At 38.8% G+C, this 17,467-nt stretch overlaps 1 protein-coding gene across 1 annotated transcript in view; it reads left to right on the top strand.

Annotated features, from left to right (window-relative positions):
• The window catches only part of mkl2 (MKL/myocardin-like 2), a 41,700-nt gene that overhangs the window by 9,113 nt on the left and 15,120 nt on the right, over positions 1–17,467 (top strand). Inside the window, exons 2-4 of the mRNA XM_015389384.1 lie at positions 10,250–10,492; positions 17,099–17,164; positions 17,323–17,378. Of these exons, the coding sequence (XP_015244870.1) occupies positions 10,330–10,492; positions 17,099–17,164; positions 17,323–17,378 (285 nt within the window). The 5' untranslated portion in view covers positions 10,250–10,329. The remainder of the gene's footprint in view (positions 1–10,249; positions 10,493–17,098; positions 17,165–17,322; positions 17,379–17,467) is intronic.

Raw genomic sequence — 17,467 nt, 5'->3', positions numbered from 1 at the left:
GTTTGTTTTCTAAGTAGAGTGTAACATGGTGTTGGGTTTTCACGCCTTTCCCATCCAAACCTTGAAGATGAAAGAAAAACAAATCGTGTCTGACGAAAAACTCTCCTGCTTCCGTTTTATAAAAATAATTTAGCCTTTAGACAGAATGTTTATTTGATCTTACACCTTTTCTCTTCTAGATTCCAACTAAATATCTTCACCTAAGAAGCCAAGACCTAAATAATACATGGGCTGTGATCCCTGTGGTTTTCTATGGAGGACAAGTCCCTGTTTTTAGCTCTTTTGGAGGTCAGTAACAGTAAAAAACAACAAGAAAATAGATTATTGGGTCAATAAACTCAAACATATAGCTGCCAGTTATAAAGTTCTGCTAAATTATTTAGCGGATGTTTTTTTTTCTTCAAACATTGACTAATTCAATTGTTTGCATAAAACTACACCAAACAAGTAACCTATCCTCAATAAACAAATCAAAAAATCATTACTTTCCAATTCACACGCTGTACCTGATTTTTGTATCAGTATTTTAAAACAGCATAGCACTAGGGCTGTGTGATACTTAGGCAAAAGAAAAGTATAAAGGAATTTCTTTAAACCAACAATGTGATTTATAGGATTTTTCCTCTGCACTTACCACCATTATTCATGTTTTGGCTCCAGGGTTTCAAATAATGCATTTTTACTAGTGGTGGGCATAGATTATTTTTTTTTAATCTAGATTAATCTCACTGTAATCTTAGAATTATTATTCAGATGAACATGAATTCTGAACTGTAGGCCAACATAGTTGGTCAAGATGATTTTTACAGTCAGTAGCTTTGTGTCAGTCAGTCCAAGCTCTAGCTGCAAAGGGCTGCTGGGTAATGTCAAGACAGGGAAACCATCACCATTTTACTTAAGTTTTGTGTTAAATAGGGTTGTTTATGTTGGTAATCTTTTCATGCTGAAATGTTCTGGAGGTTACGGATATAAGTGTTAACATCGACAGAATCTTTCACCAGTTGCATATAATATAACAAGCATTTTCTGCTCGTTTTGTATTGCATAAATAAGGAGCTTTGCGACTGGATCTTGGTTTCAGCGTGAGTTGCTTACCTGCTGGCGAACATCATCAAGGTCATCATTAGTATAGACCCAGCTCCCAACCCAACTTTGAGAATAGATAAGAGTCTGGCGTTAATGCAGCACGTTAATGCCGGCAATAGCCCACTGCTAATTTTTACTATCATTAAATGCTATAAGACCAATAATGTAGTACCTCTGTAAGGTGTATTTTAATTGCCATTACATTGTTTATCATTGTCCAGCCCTACTGCAAAAGCCTGTTAACTCTGTGGAGTTTCATAAAGCCCAGCCAAGCTTCCTTGTTCTGTAATCTTAATAGGCTGTTACTTCTGGCCTTTTTTTGGAAAGTCCAAATTAAATCTGTGATATTTGGAAGAAGATGATGCGAATGGGAGATGACTGTAGCGTTTACTCTTGGTCTAAAACGTATTATTGTTATAAGGCTTTATTCATCACTACTACGATAAACTTTACATTATAAGATATACAACAAACCACAGTTACTTTAAATTGTCATTGATGGCATTAGTTTTCTAACTATTTCCTCCTTTAGAGTAGCAGAAACTATTGTTATCAAAGCTCTATATTGTATTTAGCATTTTTTATGTATTTTTTTTAACTTTTTTTGAGTTTCCTTTTTTGCTAATAGAGGCCCTAGAGCTAAATGATAGCCCAACAGATTTGCCTTCACAAGCCGACCATTATGGTTGTTCCCATAAGTTTCTGCTTGATACTTGTATATGAAACTTTTTTGAAAGTTGTATAGGGAGTAAAATCATATACAACAAACATGGGAGACGGAAAGTGAGAAAGAAAGGGGATAAGTGCTGAGGGGAGATAGAGAAATAGACAGGAAAGAGGGCATGAAAAGAGAGAAAATTAAGCAAAGCAGCAAAATTAGACAATCAGAAGATATACAGTAACTCCTACAAGTCTGCTTTCATACCAGTATGAGTCAAGAGGGATGGAGAGCATAATAACAGAAGAAAGAAGACAACAGAGAACCAAAGTAAACATCAAAAATAGGCATCTAGAGCAGCAGGTATCCATTAGTAATACATATTGTTTGTATTTGCTGTCGGGGAAGAGCTTGTCTTTTTTTTTTTTTTTTCGTTTTTGGTTTTACTTGCAGTGATGTTCCATCACAGCTAGCCAAAAAACACAGCAAAGCATTTTGAATTATTGATTATCTTATCATCATTAAGCCATTTAACATCATAAACATGGTGTTAAATAAGTTTTACCATATTGCTCATCTCTAACTGTACTGCTCTTTGCACATAGTTTACGGGAGTTTTATGAATCCTGTTTATTTTTCAGGAATTTAATGTTTTACCGCTAGAGCCGTTTTAAATCTAGCTCTGCTGTTCATGAATTAATGGTAGAGGTAACAAACACGCTCCATCCTTTTCAAATTTAGTCATTATAACCCTTTGACTTAAATCGTTCTCCTCATAAGAATCTGATTTTCTGCTTTGAAATTATCAAATTTGTGGGTTGTTTTGTTATAGATATTTTGTATTTATTTATTTTTTTATTTATTTATTTTTTTAATAAAGGGCTCTCTTTCATTTTTTTTCGATAGAAAAAGACAAAATATATACTCTTGACGTCAAACGTTTTGGGTGAACCATTATGGATCAGGTGTTTACAGTCAACTCTGATTTACTGCTCTGCTGCTAATAGTTTCCTCTAAATTGTTTCTATTAGTTTAGAAATCACTGGAAACTTTAGGACCATCCATCCATCCATCCATCCATCCATCCATCCTCTTCCACTTATCCGGGGTCGGGTCATGGTTGTACTTTCATCATATCAACCTTACAGAACACTCAGATCTTCTGGTTTCTGTCTACTTTGCATCCCTACAACCTAAACCAAACACGGTGAAGCAAACTGCTAGACAAACAACCAAAACACCAATTTTTTTTTTAAAAATCAAGGCTTAAGATCCTGCTGTTTAGAGCTGTAAACAAAGCAGTAAACAAATTCAGGTGGAAAGCTGCTCTAAACAAAACATCTTCTAACACGTTAACCTTCTACCTACAATTATCAGGTATATCTGGTTGATGGTCTTTATGATTTTGTGGGACTTCTGGTTTGAATTTAAAGACTTTAATGCACATTTGTTCTGATGTTTATAAGATGTAAAGCACTTTCAATTGCCTTGACTGAAATGTGCTATGAAAATACATTTTTATTCATTTACTTACTCTAAATGTTTGGCTTTATAGATGCCTGCCCACATCTTACCTCAAAGCATTTATTCAGAAACATTTATTAATTATTGATAATTATTCAAGCTGGGTGTCAATTCAAATCTCCAGAATTGATTCAATTCTCAATATTTAAAATAGTTTATTTTAAAGATTTAGAATTTAGAATGCGCCAAAGGAAGAAAAATGTGTATGGGATATATAAACAGTGCGTCCATATATGACAGTTTGTTTTTTTGTTTAATAGTAAAGTAATACTTGTTAATAGTGGCTGTAAGAACTGTGAAAATGCTTTTTTTNTACCTACTTACCTACTTACCTACTTACCTACTTACTTACCTACTTACCCGGAGTCGGGTCACGGGTGTAGAAGCTTCAGTAGGGATATCCAGACGTCCTTCTCCCCAGCCACTTAGGCCAGCTCCTCCAGGGGAATCCCAAGGTGCTCCCAGGCCAGCCGAGAAACATGGTCCCTCCAACACATCCTGGGTCTCCCCCTGGGCCTCCTCCTAGTGCCTGGAACACCTCACCAGGGAGACGTTCAGGAGGCATCCTAATCAGATGCCCGAGCCACCTCAACTGGCTTCTCTCGATGTGGAGGATCAGCAGCTCTAGTCTGAGTCCTGCCTGGATGACTGAGCTCCTCACCCTATCTCTAAGGGAGAGCCCCGACACAATACGGAGAAAACTCATTTCAGCCGCTTGTATCCGGGATCTCATTCTTTCGGTCACGACCCAAAGCTTATGACCGTAGATGAGGGTAGGAACATAGATCGACCGGTAAATCGAGAGCTTTGCTTTTTGGCTCAGCTCTCTCTTTACCACCACAGACCGGTACAGTGCACGCTTCACAGCAGATGCCGCACCAATCCGCCTATCGATCTCCCGCTCCACCTTCCCCCGCTTTAGGACACCATACATTAATGACTTACTTTCATCATATCAACCTTATAGAACACTCAGATCTTCTGGTTTCTGTCTAATTTGCATCCCTACAACCCAAACCAAACATGGTGAAGCAAACTACTAGACCAGGGGTCTGCAACCTGTGGCTCCAGAGCCACATGCGGCTCTTTGGACCCTCTACAGCGGCTCTTAATTGTGACTAGAATGAATAAAAAAAATCTAAATAATGTACTATAAAATAAATACCAGCCTTAAAAGCTTTAGTGGTTTTATAAGATGGATAAGAAGGACATTAAAAGAACCAGAAGTATGCTTTTAGAGCCGTTTTTCTTTTAATTAGCTTTTAATTAGTTTATTTTAATAATATTTCAAAAGCTAGAAATACATAAGTTGTTGGTTATTTATGATGACAACAAATTGCCTATACGAGATATTAACAAAAAAAAAAAAAATTGGTTGTTTTTTGAAAAAGTCATACTTTGCAGCTCTAATCAACTTTTACTTGGTCAGACTCGGGACAAAATGGCTCTGTGATTATGAAAGGTTGCAGACTCCTGTACTAGACAAACAACCAAAACACCAATTTTTTTTTTTTAAATCAAGGCTTAAGATCCTGTTGTTTAGAGCTGTAAACAAAGCAGTAAACAAATTCAGGTGGAAAGCTGCTCTAAACAAAACATCTTCTAACACGTTAACCTTCTACCTACAATTATCAGGTATATCTGGTTGATGGTCTTTATGATTTTGTGGGACTTCTGGTTTGAATTTAAAGACTTTAATGCACATTTGTTCTGATGTTTATAAGATGTAAAGCACTTTCAATTGCCTTGACTGAAATGTGCTATGAAAATACATTTTTATTCATTTACTTACTCTAAATGTTTGGCTTTATAGATGCCTGCCCACATCTTACCTCAAAGCATTTATTCAGAAACATTTATTAATTATTGATAATTATTCAAGCTGGGTGTCAATTCAAATCTCCAGAATTGATTCAATTCTCAATATTTAAAATAGTTTATTTTCCATCTGAACCAGTCCAATCTCAAATTGTGTTGCTGAAATTAAAACTTTTCTTTAGCTGATCAGATACTAGTATTATATTAACATTTAACAGCAAATTATTTGATTGATTGATTGATTGACTTTATTGATCTCATAGTGGAGAAGTGTATTTGTTACATCAGCTCAAATAGTCAAAGAAGAAGAATGTGCCAAAGGAAGAAAAATGTGTATGGGATATATAAACAGTGCGTCCATATATGACAGTTTTTTTTTTTTGTTTAATAGTAAAGTAATACTTGTTAATAGTGGCTGTAAGAACTGTGAAAATGCTTTTTTTATTGAGCTTTGGTATTATTTGGTATTATGATCTATCATTGATCCTTAGGAATTAATGAGAATCAGTTTAAAGCTACTAATTATTTAAATTATGTTTGTTTTGTTTTTATTATAATTGACTGTCCAAGTTGAACCCGCATGTTTTTTTCAATTAATTTTCAGTAAATTTGCTTCTCTGTGTATGAAAATAGTGCTTGACACAATTATCTACACTCTTTTCTGCTGATGTGACAAACCATAGCAGGTTCATCTGCTGCCTAAGTGAATGTATTTGCCATTCATTTAGGAACGCAATTATATTTCATAACCGGTATTAAAGCGCCATACTTTCCTCAGATCTCCTTCACATATCAGTCTGCAGCTCATCTGAGCTCCAGCTCAACAGATCACATCGAATATGGCCTGGTTTTACTGAAAACCTAGAGTTCTATCCTATTTTTAGTGCCAAATCTAGTCATTTAGTCTTTAGTTCATTCATAAATCTCTCAGTTGGATGCTCTTGCTTTGAGGTAGCTGGATGGAGAGCTCTGCTATCCAAGGGTGGCAGACAGTGGTCAGCACTCTGCTCACAATATCCCACTGTTTATGGCAGTAAAAGAAAAACCCTTTACAGGGCCCTGTGATGAAACCCTTTTTATCAACATTAATTAATATTGATAAAAAGAAAGAAATTGTAATTAAATAATTCTAAAATGTAATTAAGACTCAAATGGACTCAGATCATTGTTATTGTTCTCTCTTCCCTGTAGTCTAATTATTAAGAGATGCTTAAAGCAGAATTATTAAAGACAGGTCTTCTTCTCCAACAACCTGAGCTACAGAGCTAGATTTGAGCAGCAGTGGAGTTTCTATTTGTCAGGTTTGGTTGTTCATACTGGAGAAGAGTTGGATTTTAATTAGCACTGAGTTATTCCTCACATAGTCTCATAATCCTAACAGTCTGCTATACAAGAGCCTTGCCGTAGAGAGGTTCTTGGTCATTACGCGTTGACCAACAAAGTGATCAAAGGGGAATCCATGACTTCCTGGTTGGTCCTTAAATTTGACCCCTAATGTTGTTAAAAGGAAGATGAAAATACCCTGAATTGCTGAGAGAATTTCATGGCAGACATTCCTCTCCCTGTAAGGCCGTCTGAGAGGGAGGAGGATAAGCAAAGCATGGAGGCAGAAAGCTTTAAAGCCAAAGGCAACACATCAAGGGGGTTACTTTAGGATTAATCTGATCCTTTGAAGGAGCGATAAAGGAGGTTCAGGTGTGAGCTCCATGGATACTGCTGCNAGAAAATTAAGCAAAGCAGCAAAATTAGACAATCAGAAGATATACAGTAACTCCTACAAGTCTGCTTTCATACCAGTATGAGTCAAGAGGGATGGAGAGCATAATAACAGAAGAAAGAAGACAACAGAGAACCAAAGTAAACATCAAAAATAGGCATCTAGAGCAGCAGGTATCCATTAGTAATACATATTGTTTGTATTTGCTGTCGGGGAAGAGCTTGTCTTTTTTTTTTTTTTTTCGTTTTTGGTTTTACTTGCAGTGATGTTCCATCACAGCTAGCCAAAAAACACAGCAAAGCATTTTGAATTATTGATTATCTTTATCATCATTAAGCCATTTAACATCATAAACATGGTGTTAAATAAGTTTTACCATACTGCTCATCTCTAACTGTACTGCTCTTTGCACATAGTTTACGGGAGTTTTATGAATCCTGTTTATTTTTCAGGAATTTAATGTTTTACCGCTAGAGCCGTTTTAAATCTAGCTCTGCTGTTCATGAATTAATGGTAGAGGTAACAAACACGCTCCATCCTTTTCAAATTTAGTCATTATAACCCTTTGACTTAAATCGTTCTCCTCATAAGAATCTGATTTTCTGCTTTGAAATTATCAAATTTGTGGGTTGTTTTGTTATAGATATTTTGTATTTATTTATTTTTTTATTTATTTATTTTTTTAATAAAGGGCTCTCTTTCATTTTTTTTCGATAGAAAAAGACAAAATATATACTCTTGACGTCAAACGTTTTGGGTGAACCATTATGGATCAGGTGTTTACAGTCAACTCTGATTTACTGCTCTGCTGCTAATAGTTTCCTCTAAATTGTTTCTATTAGTTTAGAAATCACTGGAAACTTTAGGACCATCCATCCATCCATCCATCCATCCATCCATCCTCTTCCACTTATCCGGGGTCGGGTCATGGTTGTACTTTCATCATATCAACCTTACAGAACACTCAGATCTTCTGGTTTCTGTCTACTTTGCATCCCTACAACCTAAACCAAACACGGTGAAGCAAACTGCTAGACAAACAACCAAAACACCAATTTTTTTTTTAAAAATCAAGGCTTAAGATCCTGCTGTTTAGAGCTGTAAACAAAGCAGTAAACAAATTCAGGTGGAAAGCTGCTCTAAACAAAACATCTTCTAACACGTTAACCTTCTACCTACAATTATCAGGTATATCTGGTTGATGGTCTTTATGATTTTGTGGGACTTCTGGTTTGAATTTAAAGACTTTAATGCACATTTGTTCTGATGTTTATAAGATGTAAAGCACTTTCAATTGCCTTGACTGAAATGTGCTATGAAAATACATTTTTATTCATTTACTTACTCTAAATGTTTGGCTTTATAGATGCCTGCCCACATCTTACCTCAAAGCATTTATTCAGAAACATTTATTAATTATTGATAATTATTCAAGCTGGGTGTCAATTCAAATCTCCAGAATTGATTCAATTCTCAATATTTAAAATAGTTTATTTTCCATCTGAACCAGTCCAATCTCAAATTGTGTTGCTGAAATTAAAACTTTTCTTTAGCTGATCAGATACTAGTATTATATTAACATTTAACAGCAAATTATTTGATTGATTGATTGATTGACTTTATTGATCTCATAGTGGAGAAGTGTATTTGTTACATCAGCTCAAATAGTCAAAGAAGAAGAATGTGCCAAAGGAAGAAAAATGTGTATGGGATATATAAACAGTGCGTCCATATATGACAGTTTTTTTTTTTTGTTTAATAGTAAAGTAATACTTGTTAATAGTGGCTGTAAGAACTGTGAAAATGCTTTTTTTATTGAGCTTTGGTATTATTTGGTATTATGATCTATCATTGATCCTTAGGAATTAATGAGAATCAGTTTAAAGCTACTAATTATTTAAATTATGTTTGTTTTGTTTTTATTATAATTGACTGTCCAAGTTGAACCCGCATGTTTTTTTCAATTAATTTTCAGTAAATTTGCTTCTCTGTGTATGAAAATAGTGCTTGACACAATTATCTACACTCTTTTCTGCTGATGTGACAAACCATAGCAGGTTCATCTGCTGCCTAAGTGAATGTATTTGCCATTCATTTAGGAACGCAATTATATTTCATAACCGGTATTAAAGCACCATACTTTCCTCAGATCTCCTTCACATATCAGTCTGCAGCTCATCTGAGCTCCAGCTCAACAGATCACATCGAATATGGCCTGGTTTTACTGAAAACCTAGAGTTCTATCCTATTTTTAGTGCCATATCTAGTCATTTAGTCTTTAGTTCATTCATAAATCTCTCAGTTGGATGCTCTTGCTTTGAGGTAGCTGGATGGAGAGCTCTGCTATCCAAGGGTGGCAGACAGTGGTCAGCACTCTGCTCACAATATCCCACTGTTTATGGCAGTTAAAGAAAACCCTTTACAGGGCCCTGTGATGAAACCCTTTTTATCAACATTAATTAATATTGATAAAAAGAAAGAAATTGTAATTAAATAATTCTAAAATGTAATTAAGACTCAAATGGACTCAGATCATTGTTATTGTTCTCTCTTCCCTGTAGTCTAATTATTAAGAGATGCTTAAAGCAGAATTATTAAAGACAGGTCTTCTTCTCCAACAACCTGAGCTACAGAGCTAGATTTGAGCAGCAGTGGAGTTTCTATTTGTCAGGTTTGGTTGTTCATACTGGAGAAGAGTTGGATTTTAATTAGCACTGAGTTATTCCTCACATAGTCTCATAATCCTAACAGTCTGCTATACAAGAGCCTTGCCGTAGAGAGGTTCTTGGTCATTACGCGTTGACCAACAAAGTGATCAAAGGGGAATCCATGACTTCCTGGTTGGTCCTTAAATTTGACCCCTAATGTTCTTGAAAGGAAGATGAAAATACCCTGAATTGCTGAGAGAATTTCATGGCAGACATTCCTCTCCCTGTAAGGCCGTCTGAGAGGGAGGAGGATAAGCAAAGCATGGAGGCAGAAAGCTTTAAAGCCAAAGGCAACACATCAAGGGGGTTACTTTAGGATTAATCTGATCCTTTGAAGGAGCGATAAAGGAGGTTCAGGTGTGAGCTCCATGGATACTGCTGCAGTGTTTTACCCCGTTTGAAACCAGAGTGTTTAGCCATTATAAGAGGCTCCTCTCAACACTGACGACATTCATGTACGGTCTGACATTGTTTCCCTGAGCAGCAGTTTGAAGGGATTATTCAGCATAATAACCAACCAGGCTTCTGTAATGAGCAACTTGGGCTCAGGCTGAGCTCTTCCAGATGGCTGAAGTGAAATGCCACCCTGAGCATTTCACCAGTCATCATGGAGAGAAGATGACTGCTCAGAGTTACTGGGGATTTTGGAGCCTTTTCAAAATGCCAATTTCTTCCAGGTCAAATTTCTTTTTTTTAATTATTTCTTTCTTAATATCTTTTTTTCTTTCTTTTTCACAGGTAGCAAGGAGGCATAACGCAAAGGGACTGTGACCCAGATCCCTCTCACTTTCTGATCCCAGCCCCCCTCCTGAGAAAGGATGGAGCCCTGGAGTTCTCAGGGGCAGCTCGGAGCAGAGGGGGACTGCGAGATGTCCAATCTGCTGGTGCCGAGCCCCCAGAGTGAGGCGGTGACCCACGAGTTGGAGGAACTGTCCCTGCAGCCCACACAGAGCCTGCCTCCTCTCAATGAACGCAAAAATGGTGAGAACACGCTTCCTCTGCATAAACCTCACGCTATGTTCTCCGCTTTTATGCCCACACTGACCTGATATTTCCTCTGAAGCTATGCAAAGCCTATTTTAGTCATCAGAGGTGCAGCATGTGTTTAGAAGTTGTTCAACATCATCTAAACTGCAGGACCAAGTGATGGATTTATTAAAGGTTAGAGGTTGTAGGGCAGCTGAAAGTTGTCTAAAAGATGAACAGAAGGGGTGAACTAATTATTGTTGGGTTGTACGTCCAAACTGAAAGTCATGTTTTATTTAGGTAGGTTTCTGTGGCAGAGCTGGGGATCCTCTTTAGGATGAAAGCATTTTTTATGCCTGTTTAAGATCTATCTTAAATATAAAAAGACTAGGGGCGTGCTTTGGGGGCGCAGAGGTTAGCGCACACCACCCATGTACAGAGGCCTTATGCTATGTTCACACCTAAAGCAGCAAAAGCAGCAGGAGCAGCTAGTTTACATGCAAAGTAAATGGTTGACGTGCATCACGGCACAGCAGAACGCCGTGCAGCGCGTCTGAGCAGCTGAAGCAACACCTCATGCGCTTCTGAGCATCTGATGCATGGGAAGCGCTGCAAACGCAGCAGCTGCTGGAGTTGGAAAAAATGAACTTTTGCTGCTTGACGTGCCACATCAACCAAACAGAGAAGCTGATCTGGGAGCTGGCAGGGAGAGAGACACATCACTGATGATACAGATCACTATGATCACTACTCTGAAACAGTTTATCAATGCCTAAATTAACTTACAATGGCGAAATCTGCCGGCGAAATATGTTCACTTTTATTAGATACATGAAAAACGCCTTCCAGCCACAGCGGCAAACCGCGGAGAGGTGACCGGGACAGAGGCTGCTGTTGAATGGGATTCCTAGTGACGGCGCACCGCCTGTATGTGGGGGTCTGAGCGGCTCCGACAGAGAAATAATATTTGAAGGCAGGATGATAATCTGGATGAACTGACTGCATAGGTGTAGTTTTCAGGTAAACTTTCTCACTTAAAAACATATTAAAACTACTTTTTACCCAATGATTACAGCATATATAGCTGCCATTGTTACAGACAACGAAAGGATAGTATAGCGCCATCCAACGTGCATCGGACCAACTTTTCGACCATGCAACCGGAGCAGCAAAGATGCTTCAGCCGCATGTCAGAACTAACCTTGTACAAGCATCAAAAATGAAGCAGCACACGTGTTTTTGCTGCTCTTGCTGCTTGCGGTCTGAACGTAGCATAAGTCCTCGACGCAGCCAACCTGGGTTCGAATCAGTCTGTGGTCCTTTGTTGCATGTCTCTCCCCCTTTCTCTTACGCCCTTTCCTGTCAGCTTACTGTCCAAAAAAAAAAAAAAGAGCCACTAGTGCCGTAAAATCTCAAAAAATATATATATAAATAAAAAGACATTTAGAAAACTTCCATCATTGCTCAATCTAAATTGTGTCAATATTAAGTATCAGTTTTTGCAATACCAGAAAATTAAAGGAGAGAAGAAGGTTGAAATCTTAAGTAATACACTAAAAAACAATGTTTCCTTGTGGCAAGAAAGTCCTGGGTTGGACTTGGCCTTTTCTTCATGGATTTTCTTTCTGTTTTCGCTCTGCATGTGCAGGTTCTCTACAGGTACTACGACTTCCTCCAATACCCAAAAACATGGGCAAAAGGTCTCTAAATTTGAGAAATGGAAAATATTCTTGAGTGAAAGAACATTCAGAACATCTGCCACCTTGTCCAGGTCTGTCTAATCGCTAGATACTAAAGTAAACTGCTGTAGGTTCAATGGGGTCAATGTATCTCCAATCAGAAAGAGGCAGATCCAGTTTCACTTCCATGGGAGGAAACCTTCAACATTAAAGTCAGGTTGAAGTTTGCTACAGAAAATGTGGACAAAGACCACAACTTCTGGATTAATGCTTATTGGACAGATGAGTCTAAAACTGAATAATTTGGAAAACAAAAGCAAGGATGGGTTTTGGTTAAACCAGATTTAGTATTCTAGGAGCAGAACATCATAGTAACTGTGAAACGTAGTGGTGTCATGGTTTGGGGATATTTTACTGCTGCCAAAACTGGTCAACTTATTATTATAGGGCACAGAAATAATTCTACCGTGTCTGAGAGGTAGTTTAGGAAAACATGAGACCATGTGGGTGAGCTTAAAGCTGAATGTGAACTGAACCAGCCAACATAACGATTACCCAAAATACATTAGCGAATCCACCAAGAACTGGCTGGGAAAGGAGCGGTGGAAGCTTCTGGTCTCAGTCGAAGCCTAAATCTTGATCTTATCAAAGTTCTGTGGCTCGACTGAACATTAATTTTACACCTCAAAGCGTCATCTGTGCAGTTAGTTCCTTAGTTGTTGTTTGGAACGACACCTTTACTCATTTTTTGTAGTTTTACACTGACAGCTCTGCAGGAGGAGAGATCACATTTTGGGCATTTTCTGGATTAGCTTCTCTGATTGGTTTAAATTTACCGAATTCAGCATGACGCTGTGGACGCTCAAAAGGCGGGTAGATTTGCCGCTGTCGATGCTCAAATCGGGCGGCAGGACCTCTAGACGCCACTTGATGTTATCCACCATAGGCTCTGAATGTAAACCAGACAACTTAGCTGAAAACAAGTTCTGTATGACCACGCCATAAGAGAACAACAGTCACTATAGGAACAGTTGAGCACAAAACAAGCTCAGATACAAGCTTGAAGACTCCATGACATGCAGGGTTTTGGACATTCTGCAAATGGATGATGAAATCTGTGAGATTCCTCTGAAAAACAAACCAAATGGCAAATGAGTTCCCGCCCTGCAGGGACCCGCACTGCACAGTAATGACACAGCATGCTGGCTATGCAGTTATCCAGTTACTGCTTCTTTTCCATTTTCTGAAATGCAAATAGATAAAAGTACCGCTATTAAACATGTTTTCGGCCTTTTTATTTTCTGATTTAAAGAACGTCTAGAAATAACCACAGCAGATGTATCCCAGTCACTCACAGCATATAGATTCTCATCTCCAAGATGATTTTTGCTCATATTCTTCTTGCATTTTAATCATAAGAACTGATCTGTCAATATGCTTTAAATACTCCCACTTGTCGTTTTGTCCTTCTGTCCATCCAATATCATAATCCCAATTAAAGATTAGTTTATATTAATGCAGCTGGAGAAAAGACTATAGTCTTTTCTCTGCTGTCTCTGCTGTAAACAAGGCAATTATCATCATCTTTCTAAGTTGCCAGCGTGTTAGCTTTTCCAGACTTTTCCAGTGTTGTGGAAGCAAAACCTTAGAGCTCCCTCTGACACTGATGAATGGGTTTACCGTTATCAGGCTTTAGGAGCAGCTCTGATTCACAGCAGAACTTCCCTCCTTCTAATCAGGGCTTAGATGGCTGAAAGAGATCAGTTTAGGTATTCGGTCGGGTCGGCTTGCTCTACTAAATCTGATTGGCTGGGTGTTTAATCTGAGTTCTCCCAGACTGGATCCAACACATTTTACCATCAACCCTGAAAGATTTTGGGGTTTTTTGCACGTGCTCTTGCCCTAATATGCAGGAACGTGTTGAAGCGTTCTCCTGGTGGAAAGTTTTGCAGGAATTTCAGCAATAGTAGCACCCACTCATCATGTCGGCTGCTGTCATTTCCCCTCCATTGAGATCTTGCACCTCATACTTTCCACCATGTAAGCCCTTCCCACAGCTTTGTCAACCGCAGAGTCCTCTCTCTCAGTGTCAGCCACGCAGGTGTTGATGTGTCTGCCATCATGACGGCTCCTCGGTTTCAAAGCTTAGATGGAAAAGGAAAGGCTACTCCGCTGCTGTCAGCAGAAATAGGCGGTAATGGTAAACTCTGCCTGTCATTGAGTTCTACCGAAACTTTGAAAATGGGGATTGGAGCAGCTCTCCAGTCATCTCGTCTGTATTAGGTTAACTTCTGAAATGCTTTTTCGCTGCTGAGGGATAATCATATTAAAATCCCACAGGTCTTATATGGCCTCAGCGAAGTGAAGTGACAGTGTCAGACTATTTATTTTCATAGAGGTCAAGTGTTCTGGTGAAGCTGCCAAAAAATGTCTGTCTTGTATTTTCTTCTGGCCTCTTCTATGAAAATTGTGGAAACTTTTGGTGAAATACTTACCACCACCCCCCTCCCCCATGAATCTGAATCCAGCTTCGATTCCCCAGAGCTGCCTGTTTGTTCACTGTTTAAAAATAGCTAACGGAGACATTTTTTCATCCTTCCATGCTGTTTCATCTCATCTGGCTTAGTTTTTTTTGTTTGTTTTTTTCAGGTTATAAAGATTGTTCATTTTAGTGTCTGTAGTTCAGCAAAGATGTAAAATATTAACCCTGCCTGCAGGCCGTATTCCTACGGTATTTCCACACTGGAATCCAGCTCGTACCGCTCCCGCTTCAGACGGTCACGTTGCACTATTATGGTTTAAGTTGGGACATATAAATGTGACAAAATCAAGAGCTTTGTGATTAAAAAAACAAAGTAAAAACATTTCAAAGGCATCGACAAGAAGCCATATTTCTGCTTGGAGGACAAAAAAGTCTGATTACTTCCCCTCTGGAGTTGGTGGTTGGGCTGTTTTTTTTTTTTAATTGTGCCAAGCAATGTTTGTCATTCCTGCTCTGTGATGTCATTCCTCTCTCCTCAGACCATTCAGGTCAAAGGTCATAGCATGTGTGTCAGGCGGAGCAGCAGCACTTCCCAGAGGAATTTGGAACCGTTGGATTAACTGGAAGTTGGTCGGAATAACGCAGAACATTCAAACTGTGGTTCAAGCAAATCTAACTTAGAGATCTGTTCAGAAAAACATGGACCCAGATTACTGTTCAGGTTTTCCTCTCGTCTCTCTCTGGTGACGGTTTCTATAGTTCTGTATTGTGGAGGCAGCTCAGATTAAGTGGAGCAGCATCACCCGCATGTTTACCAGCACTGTCCAAACACAACCCTGTTCTGCTGCAGGTCTTTCAGTGAAAAGAAAAGTCTCTGAATGACCATATATGTTCTACACATCACTTGTTTATTTCTGTTTTACTGAATGTAGCACCTTTGGGATTTGTAGACAATGATAAGCAGACCAGATCAGTTAAGTTTGCTTCTACTGCTGGGATACAGATGCTCCTCTGAGCTTTTGTGAAATGCTGAGTCAGATACTTAGCAGTTCCTCAGAAGTTACCCGGAGCCTGAGTCGCCCTCGGCCGTTTGAGCTGCGGTACAGTCAGAAAACCCCCTTCCACGCCGATTGAAGGGGAAGTAAGTGTGAAGTCAAAAGGAGCTGGGTGCCAGTCACCTAATATAAACATCAATGTTACTGAGGCCCAGAGAAACTGTCCATTGGCCCATTATGGTTTCACTTTAATTCTATGCTGCGCAGAACTGCTGGGATTTAATCACAGAGTCTGGGCCGACACGTTTTTGTTGTGTTTGGCTGGTATTGAGGGGACACTGATGTAAAATGGTGTTCTAGATTGAGGCACAGATCCTCAGTAAATACAGAAACAGTTTTTAGGGCAAAATCAATGTGAGCATCCCGCTTTTTTGTTCACTTATGCTATTCAACAGAAATTCACTGATCTAAACGCTGAGATATAGACCAGAAGTCTTCAAATCTGGGGACATGAAACTATTGAATTATTGGCAAAACCACACTAATACTGCTGGTACTGGTTAATAGTAAAATTGTCTTGTTTTTGCTGCAGAGGGATACATGCAGAAGTTTTATTTTTATTTTTTAACTCTTTCACAGCTTCTATGAAACGTAACAACTGAAATTTTGTTTGACGCATATCTGAAAGGAAGCAGGAATAAAGGAAATGGATGAGCTCATCAGGAAGGCAGGCTCTGTCCTAGGATGACGCCTGGAGACGGAGCAGGTGCTAGGAGACAACAGCCGTCTGACAAAAATAAAATAATTGTTGGAAAACGTCTCACGCCCTGTTCAGGGAGCTGCAGCAGAGACGGACTGCTGTACTTTAGATGCACTAAGGCGCATTATCACAGATCCCTCCTCCTAGAAGACAGTAAAATCAGCATTGTTCCAGTTATTATCAAGTGTTAACAACCCTGCTGTTCTTGAATACTTGTATTAATAATAAATAGTCTAGTGGTATTTTTAAAAATAATTGTAGAAACATGTTTTGTGCTCATTATCATTATTAGGTCATTATTAGGTCCTATCCAGCCTAGTTGCATACTTCTTTTAAAAGTTCTTATTCTGTGTGTGTGTGTGTGTGTGTGTGTGTATATATATATATATATATATAGTCTTGTTTGTTTGCTTCTGTGACATATGTGGAAGGTTTTCTTTTCTATTCTGGGTAACACTAAGTTGTCACTCTTCCTCTTCTAAATGCAAACCTGTTGTGTTGTCAGGTTTGAGCTGCCTAATGTCAGCAGGATGTGACTTGCACCTCATGGTGTGGAAAGATGTTTGGGTTTTAATTGTCTTCCTCATTTTAATTTCCTCTTCTCTTTTTTAACCGGTTACCTCATCTGTCTACTTTTTTCTCACACTTTTCTTCTTTCACGTCCAATGTTTGCCGCCTCACAAACTGTCCCCCCTGTTCTTGCAGTGCTGCAGTTGAGGCTTCAACAGAGGCGGACTCGGGAGCAGCTGGTGGACCAGGGCATCATGCCTCGTGAGTAACAGACACGGCCACTGAACCCCTAACGTGATGTGGGGGTGTTTAAAATAACAGATCGCTTCCTGCTGAGATCCCAGTTGGTGAACAGGACTTTGAGGCTGCTTGCCACATGATGACAGGTCTGAAGTTGATGTCTTTGTCATGTGTTGCAGCTCTGAAGAGTCCAGCAGCTTTCCATGGGCAGATTCGCAGCCTGGAGAGAGCTAGGGTGAGAAACTTAGTTTGAACACAAACTTAACGTATTCATTTTTGGGTTTAATGTGGTTTTTATTTATACTCTAAAGTGAAAAAGGGTTT

This window comes from Cyprinodon variegatus, unplaced genomic scaffold, assembly GCF_000732505.1.
Source record: "Cyprinodon variegatus isolate N-32 unplaced genomic scaffold, C_variegatus-1.0 Scaffold456, whole genome shotgun sequence".
Lineage (NCBI taxonomy): Eukaryota > Metazoa > Chordata > Actinopteri > Cyprinodontiformes > Cyprinodontidae > Cyprinodon > Cyprinodon variegatus.
Note: the sequence above shows the minus strand (reverse complement) of the source record. Positions and strands in the feature narration are given on the sequence as shown.